Source organism: Chanos chanos, chromosome 4, assembly GCF_902362185.1.
Source record: "Chanos chanos chromosome 4, fChaCha1.1, whole genome shotgun sequence".
Lineage (NCBI taxonomy): Eukaryota > Metazoa > Chordata > Actinopteri > Gonorynchiformes > Chanidae > Chanos > Chanos chanos.
Window position 1 is genome coordinate 48,338,208 of NC_044498.1, and position 17,230 is coordinate 48,355,437.

At 43.4% G+C, this 17,230-nt stretch overlaps 1 protein-coding gene across 11 annotated transcripts in view; it reads left to right on the forward strand.

The window, feature by feature from the left end:
* col13a1 (collagen, type XIII, alpha 1) overlaps positions 1–17,230 on the forward strand; it is an 81,348-nt gene that overhangs the window by 53,247 nt on the left and 10,871 nt on the right. For 7 of the 11 annotated variants that reach the window (XM_030772959.1, XM_030772968.1, XM_030772963.1 and 4 more), the window contains 15 exons: positions 467–523; positions 4,100–4,192; positions 4,563–4,604; positions 4,998–5,015; positions 5,727–5,753; positions 6,315–6,359; positions 8,257–8,274; positions 15,271–15,357; positions 15,652–15,678; positions 15,768–15,803; positions 15,997–16,053; positions 16,171–16,194; positions 16,478–16,525; positions 16,654–16,698; positions 16,886–17,020. In XM_030772959.1, the coding sequence (XP_030628819.1) occupies positions 467–523; positions 4,100–4,192; positions 4,563–4,604; positions 4,998–5,015; positions 5,727–5,753; positions 6,315–6,359; positions 8,257–8,274; positions 15,271–15,357; positions 15,652–15,678; positions 15,768–15,803; positions 15,997–16,053; positions 16,171–16,194; positions 16,478–16,525; positions 16,654–16,698; positions 16,886–17,020 (759 nt within the window). Of the gene's footprint in view, positions 1–466; positions 524–1,296; positions 1,339–4,099; positions 4,193–4,562; positions 4,605–4,997; positions 5,016–5,726; positions 5,754–6,314; positions 6,360–8,256; positions 8,275–15,270; positions 15,358–15,651; positions 15,679–15,767; positions 15,804–15,996; positions 16,054–16,170; positions 16,195–16,477; positions 16,526–16,653; positions 16,699–16,885; positions 17,021–17,230 lie in introns of all 11 variants that reach the window. The other 4 variants (XM_030772960.1, XM_030772961.1, XM_030772969.1 and 1 more) reach the window with 4 other exon arrangements.

Below are 17,230 nucleotides of genomic sequence, written 5' to 3' on the forward strand. Positions count from 1 at the left end.
GAAATGAACAGAAATAATAATAGCACTACAGAATTGGAAAAATGAAACGAAAATTGGCAGATAGAAATATGTGTGGTTTTGAATGATTGTATTAAGACTGACTGTGAACAGTAACTTTGGTATACCACACAGTCAGGTTTAGTTTCTAGCGTGTGTGTGTGCGTGTGAGTGAGACAGGGTGTGTGGAGTAGTGTGGTCTGTATGGGAGGTCTGGGCCACTGAGTGGTTAGAACTGACTCCTTGCTATCGTGTTGAGAGGGGCCAAAAGGTCAAACTCAGTACTGTTTCCTAAAGTGCATGGATACACCCTGGAGCGTTTGGTGGAGAGGAAAGAGAGAAATGGACATCATTATTCCTGTGTGTGTGTGTGTTTGTCTGTGTGTGTGTGTCCGTGTGTGTGTGCATCTGTGTGTGTGCCAATGTGTGTGTGTGTGTGTGTGCGTGTGTATTGGGCCGCTCTAAGCAGGGACACCCACTGAAAACTCTGGCTGCGTTACGCTCCAGTCAGGCTCTGATGTTTAAGGTTTGTGGGTGCACCATGTCCACCACTCCCAAATCACTGTGTGTGAGCACCAGTCGTGCTGCAAAGAGAAACTCAACTCAGGCCTGTCCTCTGATTTAGTCCAGTTTATCTGTGGGTTGTAACTGTCCTGGGTGAGGCTGGAGAGAAGTCCACACTCACATTCGTCAAATACAGAATGAATTGCTGCTGTATGTGATATGGTTCTTCTTCTTTCTGCTGGGATTTTCATGTACTAAGGGTCACTGGTGATATTATCCGCTACCACTGTATGCTTTAATGTGCACTATGTATTTTTTTTTTCTGGTTAAGGAAAAAAGTTATATCCATGTTATATGAAGACGAGATCATAAGGAATATTAAGATGTATTTCATCTGTAACTTTGACTGATTTATCAAGAACCTGCTGTGCACCTTATAGCATTCTGGTAACCTTGGTGAAAAAAATCTTGCTTACAGGGAAAAATAAAAACTTGCCTCCTTTCTTTGTATTTCCTACTTCTGTGACTGAATTTTATATATGTAGAGATAGATAGATAGATAGATAGATAGATAGATAGATAGATAGATAGATAGATAGATAGATAGATAGATAGATAGATAGATAGATAGAATTGTCTCACACATTCGACATAGACTTACATGTAAAGGAGCTTGGAAATACAGACGTTGTGCAGAAAGAAGGCAGGTTTATATCTATGCTGCTTTATGTCACTGGGAAAGCAATGGTCAATAACTCTTCAATCTGTACCTTACACTGCTGGTGAATTCAACAGAAACGACGTATTGTCCACACCTGTGTTGGAGGACAGGCCACCGTAAGTCTGTGCAAAACTCTCTTTGTGGCAAGACTGAATCTAGCCTAGCCTGACCTTCAAAGCACTGTAACAGGGCGCTGGAAGGTTGTCACGGTGGAGAATGTTCTGGAAAAGAAAAGCGGTTATGACAAGACTCGTCCAATTTGACTAAATGACCGCTGCATATGTTTAAAAGCCTTAACCGTTTTTTTTTTTTTTTATTTTTTTTTTTTTTAAGCGCCTGCCTCTCCACCCTGACACGTTTTCTTCCAGCCCCCTGTTCGGCGGCGGCGGCGCGGTCGCCTCTTTCTCACTCTTTCTCTCCGTAGCCCTCTTTATCTCTTTATCCCTCTGCCTTGCTGTTTCCCTAATGTTCACTCTCTTTTTCACTTGTTTTCTTTTTTTTTTTTTTTTCTTTTTGTTCTGTCTCTTTTTCCTTCTCTTCCCTTTCCTTCCCTGTCCTTCCCGTCCCTTCCTCCTCCTCCTCCTCCCCGTTTCTGCCCTGGCGTCCCTTCCTTTCCGGCGACCCCCCGGTGAACTCTCTTGCCCTCCTGACTCTTTTTCGCACCGCGGCCCACCTGTGCTTTGTGACCTCAGCAGATGTTGCCAATCACCGTGCGCAACATGCCCTCAATAAGCCCTCTAATCCTAAAGCGCCTCAAGGTACATCTCTCTCTGCCCCCTTTTCCAAGTTTTTTTCCCCTTTTCCACGGATGCCAACCGCTGTTGACCGACTGCCAGTTCGCTGCCGCGTCACTCTCTGGACACTCCATTGTTGTTATTGTGTTTTTTTCTTTTTTTTTTTTTTTGTTTTTAATTTAGCATCATCTCTCTTTTATTACCAGGAGTGTTGGGGGGACATGACAGTGCAGTGGTGGAACTACAGTTAACTTTACTGATTTTACATACAGAGCAGTCAGTGTGGATAACGTTATAACAGAGTTACAGAAGAGAGTTACAACAGAGTTACACAGCACACTAAAAAGTAGTGCAAAAGTGAAGGTACTGGAGTTGAATCTGAAATCGTTATTTTCCATTATGCTTGAGGGAGGATTCTAGATTCAGACAAATCAAATCACGTTCGTTCCAATGCAATTACATTATGTAACTCCAAAAGGACCCTAAATCTATTGATCTTGTTGATCTAATGAATCAAGAATAGTAAGCATGCTTACAGTTTTAGCATTTGAACAAAACAAACACACGCACACACACACACACACATTCACATGCAGGCACACGCACACACGCACACACACTTAAAAAGTCTTCCTGTCCCAGTCCCATAATGTAGATCTAAAGATAACAAGAGAGAGAGAGAGCTTATTTGGCAGTACCTAAGTCCTCTCCAAAACCTGGCCTGTGAGCTCTTCCTACTCTCTGAATGGCCTCCTGTGTCTCTCTTGACACAGAGAGAGCTCCACTCCCGTTCGGAGATCGGCCTCCTGGCACAGGTCAACCGCCGTTGGCATCCGTCTTCCGTCCTTGTTTCTTCAGGTGCACACTCTCTATGTGCCAGAGTGGAGTGCCATGTTTGGAGACAATGGTGCATACTATGAATGGGGGCGTGCTCTAGGGGAAAAAAGCCTGGGGCGGGGCGGGGTGGCCACCTCCATCAGCGATTGGCTGAATTTTCTGAACTGATTCCTGTCTTCTCTCTGGACTGGGCTAGTGGAATGTGTTCGCTAAATGGACGTGCATCTGGGATCATAAATCATATCCAGACAGGCGCTGTCAGAACTAGATGGATAAAATATGGATCCGACGCTGATGAATGTGTTCCTGATGTAGCAGGCCTCCATTTCGCCACAACACAGACACAATGTAAAAGAGGGTTTCTTGGCATCTTTTTTTCTTATTTAGACCGTTCATGAGTTTACCAATAGCTATTTTGGGAGACGTAGATTAAATATTTTGGACAGAAGGAAAATTAATCAGAACCCAACAGTAATTATTTCATGCGGTCGGAGATCCTGTCTAATTTAGCGTAATGAGGAAACCGGACGTTATTAACGAGGCATTAGTAGGTTAATGAAGGATAATTATTCCCCAGGTCTCTTAGACACTTCCCAGAAATGTCAGGATTTTGTTTAATCCGATTTGATTTCCTATTTTCACGTCCCTCTTTCTTTTCGAGTATTGGACGCTTTCCTGAAGATTGATTTTGTTTAGGTTCCTCTAGGGCTTAGGGTTTCCTCTGACTCGCGGTTAGGAATAAACACAGACACTTTTTAAGGGGAAACCACTTGATTTGAATCAAGAGGACAACCATTCAACTACTGTAAATCTGAGAGACTGACACACTGGAGGCTGTTTATCATACTCAGGGCTCAATCAAACAAAACATATGGGTTTATGGTCAACGTTTAAAATGCTGCAGGAAGACCTCACGATAATCTATCATTTAAAGCTAGCTTAAATGTTAAATGGGTCAGCGTTTTCTTTCCAAACATGGTACTCTTTGAAAGGAAATAACCTTTACCCCATTCATTTAACCCCTGTTATAACCCTTATTCAATATCTGATGTTAACTTTATTTTAACTCTAATGTAAAAAAAAGAAAATTCAATTCCAGCAGTTCAGCAATTGAATGTGAAATTGAGATTGAATTGAATGAATTGAAATTAAAAAAAAAAAAAAAAAGGCCTTATCTGCAAACACAGTCATGTCCTCCAATTTCCAATTCAATTACTGACTTACTGGAATTGAAAGAATTATTTAACACATTTTACACTTCCTCGGATTGCTTCTTTATCTTAGATGGTAACTCTTGGTTTCTTAGCAGGGCGAACCAGGAGCTCAAGGACCACCTGGCCCTCCTGGCCCCCCGGGGCCTCCCGGAACCCCAGGTCTAAATGGTGCCAGTGGACCGCCGGTATGTCATTCAGATTCCCAACTGGCATGTTGCTGAAAGTTCAGTTTTGATTAATAGCGTGTCAGTTTCAAAACAGCTAAGCAATCGTATGGTGAAATTTGTACTGACATTCTGTGATCGATATTCTGTTTGAAATATCTATATAAGGACCACAAAGCTATGTTAATTTTGACATTTAAAAGATATTGTGTCGGTCATGTTTACTGTCTAATCTGACAACCTGATTTAACTCCCTCTTAGTCAAATGAGCTGTCAAATAGAAAAACAGATGAATGAAAAAAAAAAAAAGTATTCATTTGGGTAGACATTTAAAGATATATGCTCATAAAGGTATCAAATGCTTACTGTAAACGTCAAAACTGTGACACAGGGTAAACCTGGAGAGCCAGGGAAGCCTGGGAAAGATCCAAAGGTGAGTGAATGAGTGGTTACCTCGCATTTCTTTCCAACACTGGTGATCACGTCTTGCATTATTGGTCCAGGGATAGTTTGAAAAACGGGTGGAAAAAAGGATTAAATAGGATATTTTTTTAAATGACTAAAATGACTATGGCTTTTTCAGAAGATTAAAACTGATTGATTTTAAGATTTCTTTTTACGACTACTTGTATTGTATTTGAAATAAAAAAAAAAAGAGAAACGTTTAATTTTGAATTATGCGTTACCTCTTGATTAAAGTATTATTCAGATATTGTATAGTTCGAATTGCCAAAATGACTGCATTTTTCCGAAACCTCAAATCAGTTTTTAATTTCCCCACGTTCAGTTGAAATTCTAAACTACATCTACTCTGTTTCCTTTCCAGATGTTACCAGGGCTGAAGGTAAAAGATGAAATCAATTTGTTATTCATACAGAACTAGGATATACCTGTAGGCCACTGATCAGCCGTAGAGGAGCTGTCCGAGCTCCCCTCTGTGCGTTTATCCTCCATAATTCAACAGAGCTTCTCTTGAACATGATATAAAAACGGTTCCCTCTTATGCTCCAAAGTCTTAAAGGGTGGGTCCACACTCTCTCTCACTCTCTCACTCTGCTTGCCAATAGAGAAAGGGTGGATACGCAGTTTTGCGGTGAGCCTTGTTGCTGTTGGATAGCTCCGTTTTTTTTTTTTTCCCCCCGATACATTAATTGCCATGGATTATTTAGGCCGGGGAATTTTAATTGTGGTTCACCACGACACGCAGGTCCTGTAAACAAGCACACCCTGGCCCTCCATAAAAGCCGCAAACCTGCTCATGTCTCAGCAGGGGCTTTGGAAGCCCGCTCCGTAACTTAGCGAAAACGACGCCCACTTGAACAAAATTCCTCTCATGTAACGGCCTGTGCCCTGATATGGCCGTGTATCTGGTATAAAATGTTTTTCCAAACCCAGCGGTTCAACTCAAAGCACTTCTCTATAAAAAGCTGTTTATTGTGAAATCTTGTGTCGCTATGTGAACAGAAATAGCAAGGATAAAATTAGTAGCAATTTGCAATTTTATGACTATTACTGGATTTGATGGTTTTTCAACACGCTCTCTGGTAATTTGCAGGGAGAGCCAGGCACGCCCGGCCAGAAGGTGAGTATAAAATGTTTATTGAAAGTTATTTCCGATAATTCAGGGGTCTGTTAAAAGAGATTTAGAGAAATTTCATAACAAAATGCACAACAGAAGAACAGGAGGCATGCAGAAAACAAGGGCCTTATAGTCTTGTTATTTTTAAAAAATTATGGTAAATCAATGCATGTACCTCAGGAGAGAACTGAGAAACACGAGGAAGGGATATATCATGTAATGATCCAACAGCCTGATTGAAAAACACTGTGCTGGCGGACAGAGTAATGTATGTGCATGTCGTCAGTAAACTAAGGAGTACCACACCAGAGATGGGAACTTGGCTTATCACGGAGTAAAAAAAAAAAAAGCAAAAGAGAGACGTTCTTAGGTCAGGCATTCTGTAAATCATGTAATCATATAAATTATACACAGACCGTTCTTACCTGCTCTGATCTGACCACCAACTTCCCTTTTCCTCTTTTACTACATGCCGCACTACATCTCTCTCTCTCTCTCTCTCACTCTCTCTCTCTCTCCCTCTCTCTCTTTCTGTAACTGACTATTTTTGTCTTTTTGTCTCAGGGTGATCGTGGAGACATGGGCCTACGTGGACCAGAGGGTCCCAAGGTAAACACCTGTGACCTTTGACCTTAACCATCCTTGACCTTTTGAGGTTTAAACCTCTCTAAACGATCTACCTGCCCTCCGTCACTTCCAGGCCACTCTTATTTTACATTTGAAAGTTCCAGCACCTAACTGATGTGATTATGCCCACCGCCCTCCCTGTAAGAAATAGTACAGGCTAGTGCCGCAGGCTGGCGCAGAATCACATTCTGAGATATAGTGGAACCCCTGTGCAAAGAACGACTCTTTGTGATGTCATTTTTAAAGAGCACCTGCTCCCAAAAGTGTTTGGTTTGACGAGTTGTACTCTCTCACAGTTTTTCTCCAGTTACGCTGGGCTGGAGAGTTAGAGCACACACGCACACACACACACACACACACACAGAGTCAAAATCTCCACGTGCTCATCTCTTTCTCTCTCTCATCTCTCACACAAGTTTTCCGTGGCTTTACAGAATTCCCCCAGAGAGATTACACACACACACAAACACAGCTACCCTGAATTCCGCCAGCACACAGCGTGCTACTGTCTCTTCCTCTATTAATATGACTTTTCCATAACTCTCTCTCTCTCTCCCTCCCTTTCTCTCTCCTCTCTCTCTCTCTCTCTCTCTCTCTCTCTTACACACATGCAACACCTTCACTGCTTCCCCAAGCACTTATCGCCAGCATAAAAGAACAGGTCCCACAACAGCAGCGTCTGTATGCCGTTATGCATCAACATGATTGACAGCGTTTTAGACGTACAAGCTTTCACTTGGATAACATGTGTTTTTTCCATTTTGAAGTAAATAAACTTTTAAACCTCGTTAAAAAAAGACAGCGGTTAACACAATATGCGGCGTACTCTGTAACCTATTCTATCAAATCTTTATACATTTGAACTTTGGAACAACTTTCTGCTCCATTCGCTCATGATCTGGCCAGTAAAGTGAAGTTTTTCTCCACTGATGGTGAAGCCACTTTCACATCAGTTCATCCAAACATCAGTGGTTCCAGACTATGACTAACTGTAACATATGTAGGCCTTTTACGGCTCATTTCAGGAGACTTCTAGTTATCATTTGAAAATATTCATTTCAAATGACTGTCACGGTGATGCGTGCGTCCACCGCATACTCTTAAAACCACTGTCTGATCTACATATTTTATTGTGACTTTTTTGGACCTCTTGTGGGAGCTTGGTAAATCTTCATACACACACACACACACACACACACACACACACACGGACAGCACCATCTGGTGGATGCCTTTAGAACCACTCCCTAATGATCCTGTGAGAATGCATTCGCTTCTCCTCAAAAGTCGGGATGAATTTTTATGAAAGCAGGTTAAAAAGAATGTTTCCCCACTGGGAGTGGAGGCTCTCCTCTCTCTGAGCTGGCCAACTGTCAAACACACACACACACACACACACACACGCAAAACAGCTTTACGATTCAAAGCACATATAAAAACTAAATAAGTGCTTTACCAACACTATTAATCAGGCACTGAATCTTGAAGTTCTCCCAAGAACATTTATATCAAATACATACACTACTATTTATCATAACGCTGAATGTAGTGCTGTTTGCTATCTGTTGCCAAGTCATGCTGATATACGAAGGTAAAGTGGAGGTCACTCTGTAGAAGCTGCTTTTATTTGACTGCTGTGTGCTTTTTTACTTAGCCTTGTCGCTCAAGTCAAGACAAAAGTTGCTTGTGTACTTAAAGACTAGGTTATTTCAGAAAGACGTCCAAGCCTCTGAGTTACATGAAACCCATGACGGCTCAAAACACTGAGGTGTGACTAACCCATGTTTTTTTCTGATCTCTCCCTCTCTCTCTCTCTCTCTCTCTCTCTCTCTCTCTCTCTCTCCATTCATTTATCTGTTTCTCAACATCTGCATTGAAGGGAGATGAAGGCCTGAAGGTAAGAACGCTGTTTTGGTGGGTTTGTTCGCTCTCTGAATATTCATGCTCTCAGAGCAGAACTCAGTGATGGTGGTAGATGCTTGGCTGCCATATTTCTTCATTCATAAAACCAAGCAGAGCTGACAGTCAACAAATGTCCTGCCTCAATGATGAAGTGTCTCTGAAGATTTAGAACTAATATCTCTTTGTCGTTAAAACAACGCATAAAGGCTTAAAACCCGTGTGGCATATTAAACATGCAAAGTACACCAATTAAATGTGCACTGCAAAGCTGTCTCTGAGCTTTCTGAATAGCCACTTGCTATTTCAACCTGAACTATTTTTTGATAATACATTACTAACCAATAGGTACTATGTCTAATATATGTTGGTTTAAACGAACTTAGATTTGATAGCAGACCTCCTGCTTTGCATGAAATTACTTTATTACTAGAATGATGTCTTTGTTTTGTCATTTGCTTGTCTCTAAAAGGGAATATTTTTATTATACAAAAATGAGTGGGCGGGACATTATGTTTACACCTGCAGAGACACAAATACTTCCAATGGGTAAACACACACAATCGAGTTTGTCCATCCCCTGAATGCTGTGCATTGTTCTTTTCTCGCCCCCGTTGTTCAACACACTCCCCCCAGCACATATCTGTGTGGGTGACTTAGACAGGGTGTGATATCTCAAATAAACCGGGTGATCTTATCGGTGAAGATGTGAAGGGTAGGGAAACCGGCCCTTCCAGGCAGGCGGTCGGTCAGTCAGTCAGTCAGAGACCGCTCTGCAGACATCAGCACTGGCAAGTCAACCTCCTCATCCTGTCCTCCTCTGAGACTGGGTTTAATGGTATAGTCATTTCCCCTCTGCTCCTGTCTCGGGACCACCTGGTCAGGCCACGGTGGTGGCGGCAGTGGAACAGACCGGCGGTGCTTTGAGTGACCGGTAGACTCCCTCTCACTGCTTCCTCCGGACTGATTTACGCTCACTCATTCGTCTAATCCTTTTGTTTAACATTGTGATGTCACGCGGTTCCGTGAGCCCCGTTTGGTCTGTTGCTGGAAATGTCTTTGTGTTCTGAAGACATCTCAATCTGTGCGTCCTGCAGGGAGAAGAGGGGAAACCTGGGCTTAGGGGAGAGAAAGGAGAAAAGGTAGCAGCATGTAGATGGTCTGGTGTTGTGTTCGGCATGTGATGAACACTAAGCTTTGTCTGAACCGGCTCCTAACAGTGTGTGTGTGTGTGTGTGTGTGTGTGTGGGAGACTAAGCCTAACTAAAACCCAGCCGAAGACCAAAGCAGTTTACGTATCGTTGTGTGTCGCTTTTTGGAGGCTCTGACTAAGTCTGTGTGTGCGCGACCCACAGTTATATAATGTTATGGAACAAAGGCAGGCGAGTGTACAGGCACATCGTGACAGATCGTTTTTAACGGGAGACAGGCTGCTTTCCTCATCTCTGACTGATTCAGCGTCTGCGAATGGGGTACTTCTTTCTCTGTCGTATGCAAGCTCCTGTGCCTCTGGTCTCCTGCTCTTAGATCTTTCTCCTGAGAAACACTAGCCGCGATGTTGGCGGGTGTGATGGAGAGCGCTCGCTTTAATTTCCTATGTGACGTCTCCCTCCTCCTGCTGATCGCACGTTGCCATCCTCCTGTCCTGTTTTGCCCGTTGCTATGGCGATCGCTCGGCCTAGCGCACAGCGACACAGCTTTCGTATGTTTTAACCATCAGATTCTTTTGACCTGGGAAGACATACAGAGAAAAGAAGAGAGAGACACATAGATAGATAGATAATTAGATAGATAGATGGATGGATAGATAGATAGATAGATAGATAGATAGAGAGTGAGAGAGAAAGAGAGAGAGAGACAGAGAGAAAGAGAAAGAAAAAGAGAAAGAGGAAGAGAAGGAGCGAGATGAGAACACCCTTCAGCCTAAGAGCGGCATTTAGAGACAGTCACCACGGCAACACTGGCACTGTGGAGAGGGATGGTTTAACAGCGGAAAGAGGAAAGAGAGAGTGCATCCGAGCGCTTCAGCAGCCTGGCAGACCAGTACTTTAAAGACAGCGAAATGATTTCCTGTGGGGTCAGTGCTTTGGGTAGGTGATTTCAAGGTCAAGACAGAGTCAGGTCAAGCTTGAACCTGCCGCTTTTATTTACAAGCGGTGAAAGCATTCAAGAGATCAGACATCAGAGTGTGTCATTTTAGCACTAGTAAACATTCACTGGGAGTCCTTTGAACACGTTCAATAGCAGAGAATGTTTTGATTGTGCCTAGGGCTCCCCTCTGTTTCTGAATTCATCTGCTAACCACAGAGGGCATACATATGTTCACCATATTCTAACTAAAAATACCTTCCTCGATGGACACTTGAGCTTGTATAACGAGGCATGGAAGGATTTTTATGACATAAGGATAAGGTGACTATTCTCTAATACCTTTGGGTTATGAACCCCACCCCCCCCCCCCCTCTCTCTCTCTGTCTATAAGCATTTAATTGCAAATGTGGCTCAGTCACGCTAAGATTCTGGTTTAATGAGTCTGTTAAATGCGTCTGTGTTTCCTCCCTGAGGGAGAACGGGGGGGGCAGGCACACGTGTACACACGCACTCATAATTTCTCCCCCAGTCACTTTCCGTTAAGGCTCTGTTGGCATCCGCACGCCAACACGGACACTTGAGTCAGGAAAGGCTGAGGACAGACAGGGAGGATGCCGTGAGAGGGGTCAGTAAAGGAAAGAAGGGTGTGTGTGTGTGTGTGTGTGTGTGTGTACGAGTGTGTGAGTGAGTGATCGAGCAGCTGCCAAAAGCAGCACCGCTAAAGACTAAACGGTCGTCTGCCCTTCCTCTGGCCTGCCTTTCTTCTTTTCCTCCTCACCCTCACCCTCACCCTCTCCCTCTCTCTTTATCCTCTCTCACTTTCTCTTTCGCTCCCTTTCACGCAAACACATCTGGAGAGAATGCAAAACAATGAGCTGAGATAGCAGCAAATATATATATTTTTTCCCTTTTCGTTAATTAAGATTTTTAAATTTTTCCCCCTCTGTGAATGTTAATGCAAGAGCATTAATCTCCCAAAACCGCATGGCTGACATTCAAATTCGTCTCCTCTCATCTCATCAGCTATGATGATTATTAGCGCATAATGCTCTTGAGTTTTTTTGGACTGAACTTAAAAAAAAAAAAAACATGTGCATATTAAATGGGGTGTCCAGTGAGGATTTCAACCAATGAACAAAGAGGACAGGAGACAAAAAATTGGCACGGTGGAACCACTTCACCCTCCCACCTTTGTCTCTGTGATTCAGTCTGGAAAAAGCTTGTGTTGAATGTGGAAAGCAGAGGATATATTCTGAACTGCTGATAGCTGTTCTCCTCACCCTTAAAGAGCTCCTCTGAACTCCAGAACCCAGGTGCTCGTCATCTTAGAACACAGATTATCACACTGATACATCAGCTTTAGGCAGCGTCTGAGTATGTGTAGAGCGACCTCTTTATCAGGTGTCAGGTACGGCTGTGTTAAAATAGACGCTGTAGAGAGGGGAAAACAGAGTCGATGACGACAGAGACGATGGCAGGAATGGTGTGAGCTGATTGGATAAGGAGGGGATCAAAGAGACTTCCTGTTTCTGCTGCCTGCTTGGGAGCCTAGAGACTCGCTTGTTCACTTTCGCACACAGACACACACTCACACTCACACACACGCACACGCACACGCACGCGCACGCGTAGGATTAAAGCTTTCAACCTTCAACTCATCCCACCATTCCCCAGTCAGTGGGACGAGATGGAGCCGCACGCTTTCATCTTCCGGGAAGCGTTGACACACAATCTCCACTTCATCCCTCCCCCTGCACCTGAGGCCAACACAACCCTTTCTCCCAACGCGTCCCCTTTGGCTGCACCCCAGTGACAGGCCGATATGAAAGTGCCCACGGAGGCAGCTGAGTATGCTGTGGTCTCGTCTCTGGTCCAAAAACTCCTACCGAGTGCCTGGGATAATTGGCACACACACACACATACACACACACACACACACACATACACACACACACACACACACACACACACACACACACGCACGCCTGCCCTCCCCATCTTGCCTCAAAACCACAACCCATGTGAGGTTCAACCACTGCACCTGTCACTGTCTCGAATCATGTACTTTTGCTGAGTATGTTTGTGGTGGCAGAGAGAGAGAGGAGTGTGCCAATCATGGCTCTGCCACCTGCCCTGTGGTCAGACGCACTGGAGTCCACAGACCATCTATGTCCTTAGCTCAACAGATCTTCCTGTGCGTGACTGGATAGTTGGATTTCTCCATTGTCGCTCTCTTTCATGCTTGGAAATCCCCCATGTGGCTTTGCTTTTGCTGTGGCAAAGCATGACACGGTTGCAGATTTGGTTTGGTGGGAATGGTTCTGGTGTGTTTTTGCATGGGAATTGGTTTCTTTGGAATGATGTCGTTTTCCCTGCTTCTAATGGTGGAGAGTTGTGGTTTACTGATGCTGCTTTTCCAGGGTGAGAGAGGGATACCTGGCATGCCTGGGAAACAAGGAGTGAAGGTAGTCAATTAAACATCTATACTCTTATCTAAAAAAAAAAAGAAAAAGAAGTTAGGTGGGCTCAATGTTTTTTTTTAGTAAACTCAATTCAGAAACTGGGTCCACAAGCTGAGCTTAGAACGGCCCAAATATTAAGACGACATTAAACAGTTGTGAATTAAGTCGCCTTTTAATTTTAAGCACGATTTCTTGTAGGGTAAGAACCCATACACCCTCTGACTGAGGCCCAATGCCATTGCCCCTTCACTACATTACCCACAATCCACAGCCCTGCCCCTTTGAAATGTCCACGCCCAGTACAGTATCCATAGTTTTTAAACCCCAGAATTAAAAGCCATCACTTCAGTAGTCACAAATCATTACCAAAGTATCCATTATGTATTGCTTGTACTTTGCAGAGCACATATATTTCTACACAACAGCGGTTATATGTAGGAACAAGAATCAGTTTCACTGTCCTTTTAGCCTTGTTGTCAATTGAGAAGTGTCATGTGTCTTAAAATTATGTCGGTAGATATAACCAGAGACTTCCCAACCTCTTCAAATGTGTCACATTGTTTTATGGTAGATGTTACAGGGTTTTGACCCCAAATGGTTAAAAGAACTACCCCACCTTCTTTCCCAGTGGGCTACTCTCTTCTTTGCATGGATTATCAGTGAGCGTTCCATCATCCAAACCTAAACTGTTAACCAGGATGAGAGAGATCACATGTCTAAATGATAAATTCTCCTCTGATTATGCACGCCTGCATAATTGTTGATGAGCAAATGATGTTGGCGTCGCGTTGGGGTCTGATTAGCGGCTCGTCGTTAAGGCTCCTTGTGTGCGATAATCTCTCCCCCTCGGTCTGAACTTTGGCATCTGAAAAGAAAAAAAGAAAAAAAGAAGGGGGGGGGTGAGATGGCACGCGGAGAAGTGATGGGACGTGACTTGCGCAATGACCTCCCCAAAGCTCCTGGGTTCATGTGGACAGCCAGCACAGCTGTGACTGTACATCACCCCCTCCATGTGTCCACTCATTAATCTGCGCTCAGAGAAACGTGAATTAAATAACTATCATGTGTTCTTTACTATTAATAACAAAGTAGTTCCTGGAGGCAGAGGGGCAGGAACTCGTCATGTCCCAATCGCGACCGAGCGTTTGTGTGTCTAGAACAGACAAACTCATCTCACTTCAAACCCATCTAAATATTGATTTCTGAGCGTGTTGCCTAATTATTCGGCTACAAATAACGACGCCCGGTAGTCATATCGTGTTTACGCGGATGTAAACAGCTTTTGAGTTGTTCCAAACATTTCGCGGTCATATCCGTGCATGGATGATGAGGCATGATTGCAAAAAATGATCTTAATATAAATGTGGTCTGCTGATGACAGGAATGATTGGTTTTTCATTTAGTATTCTGTCAGGGAGCTCTGTGTGATTTGTACACTCTGTTGAGTTTCTCAGATCAACGGTGTGAAAGTTAACTCTTTACGTTTCTCACCTTTTTTTTCTCTCTCTCGTGTTTCCTCCTATTCCTGCCTCACGCCTCCGCTGCTGTTCTCCAGGGAGAGCCTGGTTTACCGGGCGCTCCCGGACGCAAGGTAAAAAGCCCTGAATGAGTTTGTCAATGACAGTGACACGCGAGCGCTTGTGTTTTCCAAATGATGTAATGCCGCTCTTCTTCTTGCTATGAAGGGTCAGGCCGGCGTTCCCGGTATTCCTGGGAAACGAGGCTACAGGGTAGGCCTGGAATGGTCGTTGTGGTTGCATGTTTGTCGTAAAAGTGCCGTGTGCTCATTCTGTGTTTTGCTGGAATTCCATCCAATTAGACCACTCGCCGAAACCAAATCCCACTGTGTCCCTGTTCCATGTAAAGTTTATGTTGTGCCGAATGATGACTTACAGTGCAGGAAGTTCTCTGAAATGCTGTTTATTTGCCTGGTTCTAGACAGTTCTCTGTGCGGGAAAGATGAGCTCTGGAGCTCTTAACTACTAACATTGTTTTTTTTTACCTTAGATCAAGGTGTGTATTCAGTGAAAATGTTCTTGATATCTTGGTGGAGCTCAGAGCCTCAAGGCTTAAGTCAATCCAGGGAGAAAAGTCTGGATTTTCCTGACTGCATCTCATGAACACCGCCAGTCCTTAAGTCTGGTTGTTCTTGAAACAGTGCTGTGCAGCTGTTTAATAATACTTAGTAATAAATTACAGTTTTGCTTGAGTACTGTTTGGTTTGATGAGTCTTTTTATGCTTATCAACTTGCATGCTTTGTGTTTCACAGCAGTAGTCACATTCATACTACACACATGTTCCATTCCAGCAGTGGAACTTTTCTTTTAGCACAATAATATGTGCGATAACTACAATGCCTAAAACTTTTGTTTGATCATAATGATGTATCGCACAGCCTTTTTGCATATGCTGCAAAATAATCCCTTGATTGATTGGACAGGGTGAAAAGGGAGAACCTAGTGCTGCAGGAACTGGCATTAAAGGAGAACCAGGCACCCCGGGACTGCCAGGACCAGCTGGACCCAAGGTAGTTTCCCAACACAGTTCACCCATTATGTCTTACAGAGGTTACCACTGTGTGGATGCCTGATTCCAGGACTCCTCCTTTTTTTCAGGCACCATTTGTAATGTTATCTTGTACCAGTATGGCAGGATGTGATTTAATAGTAATTGTCGCTGTGGGGCTGAAAGAAAGTGTAGTGGATTGACTGTCACAAAAATGATAGTATTTCACAGTCATTTACCGCATGGATACTTGAAGGGTGTTTACTGACACAGCCCATTTCGTGATCATGTCGACTGTGATGTTCTTTTTTAACAGGGCGAAAAAGGCGATCAAGGAATTAAGGTGAGCAGACTTGTGCTTTTCGACAGTTAGGTAGGAAAAGACAGGTTACTGGGTGTGGTTCATTATCTCTCCTCTTTTTTCCCCCGCAGGGAGATGCTGGACCCGAAGGCCCATCTGGACCAAGAGTGAGTTCAGGGCATAGATTCCCCCCACTTTTCCCCTAAAGAATATGACAGTCCCCAACAAAACCAGCATTGCATATTAGAAAAAAAAATCTCGAAATCACACCTATTAAGAGTTCATTGCATTTAAATAAATATATCATCCTAAGTGATCAGTTGAGAGAAATGTAATAACATTAACATATTCTGTCTTCAGGGTCCCCCAGGTCCAATGGGAGAACCAGGAAAAACATTAGTCAACAACAACGAAAATGTATGTTGCATTTCATTTTATCTCCACTGAAAATGCCTTTCGTGGAATTCAAATATATTCAGCGCGTAAAGAATTAAAGTTGTGGCTAATAGTGTATTAAACTCTTATGTTTTGCAGGACATCCGCAACGTTCATTTAATGGTAAGTTTTGTGCATGTGTAATTCAAAATGAGATTTACCAGAATTGGTATTATTGAAGGACGGTATTTCAGTGCATTCAGGTATTTCTACTGGAGGAACAGATGGTTGCTTCTTGGTAGCTGCAGTGGTGACCTACTCATGTGTGAAAGTGCATATCAGATTTCATAGTCAAGTATGACAAACTTCAGAGAAGAACTAGAAATGTATTAACCTCTGGAGATAAGATGTTATGTCTCCTTTTTTATCTGAACAATATATTTTTCTGTGTTGTTAATCATTTCAGCAGGGCCCACCTGGTCTTCCTGGCCCCCCTGGGCCTCCAGGCACTAAGGTAGGCCTTTCTAGCCTTCTGTTATCTCAGCTGTGGAGATCACATACTTACACATTTTTTTTCATTTGCTCTTTCAGATGTTTCTAACATTTGTTGTTGTTGCTGTTGTTGTTGTTTTTTGTTATCAGGGTGAGGTTGGTCTGCCAGGTCCCCCTGGTCTTGATGGGGAAAAGGTAAATCCTTTCTTTTTCCACCCTCCCTCGATTTTATAATGATTGCTCTGTAAGAAGAAGGTTCTGTTTGTTTATGCAACGTTCTTCTGTTTGGCAGCTAACGTTAAGACGATAGATCGGAGATTTGAGTTGATTTTTCTGGAAGGGATAGTCAAAAACATCATTTTTTTCCCATCATGCTTTACAGGGTCCTAGAGGGAAACCAGGAGAGCAAGGGCCTGTTGGACCCCCTGGTCCTGAGGGGCCAAGAGGAGAAGGAGGAGTCATGGGTTTCCCAGGGCCAAAAGGAGATAAGGGGGACATGGGCCCTTCAGGATCACCTGTAAGTACCTGTATAAAAGGGAGTCAAACTGCTCTCTCAACCACTGATCATTCAAATCATAGCTCTACACTTGGGGAGAAATTCTCTCGATTTGACATAAATCCTGTGTGATTAACTGACTGCAAACCATTTTGTGTCCATGCATCACAGTATGGGTTTACTGTGGGAGGGCAGCATTGCGTCCGTCTGTAGGATCAAAGTTGATCCTTA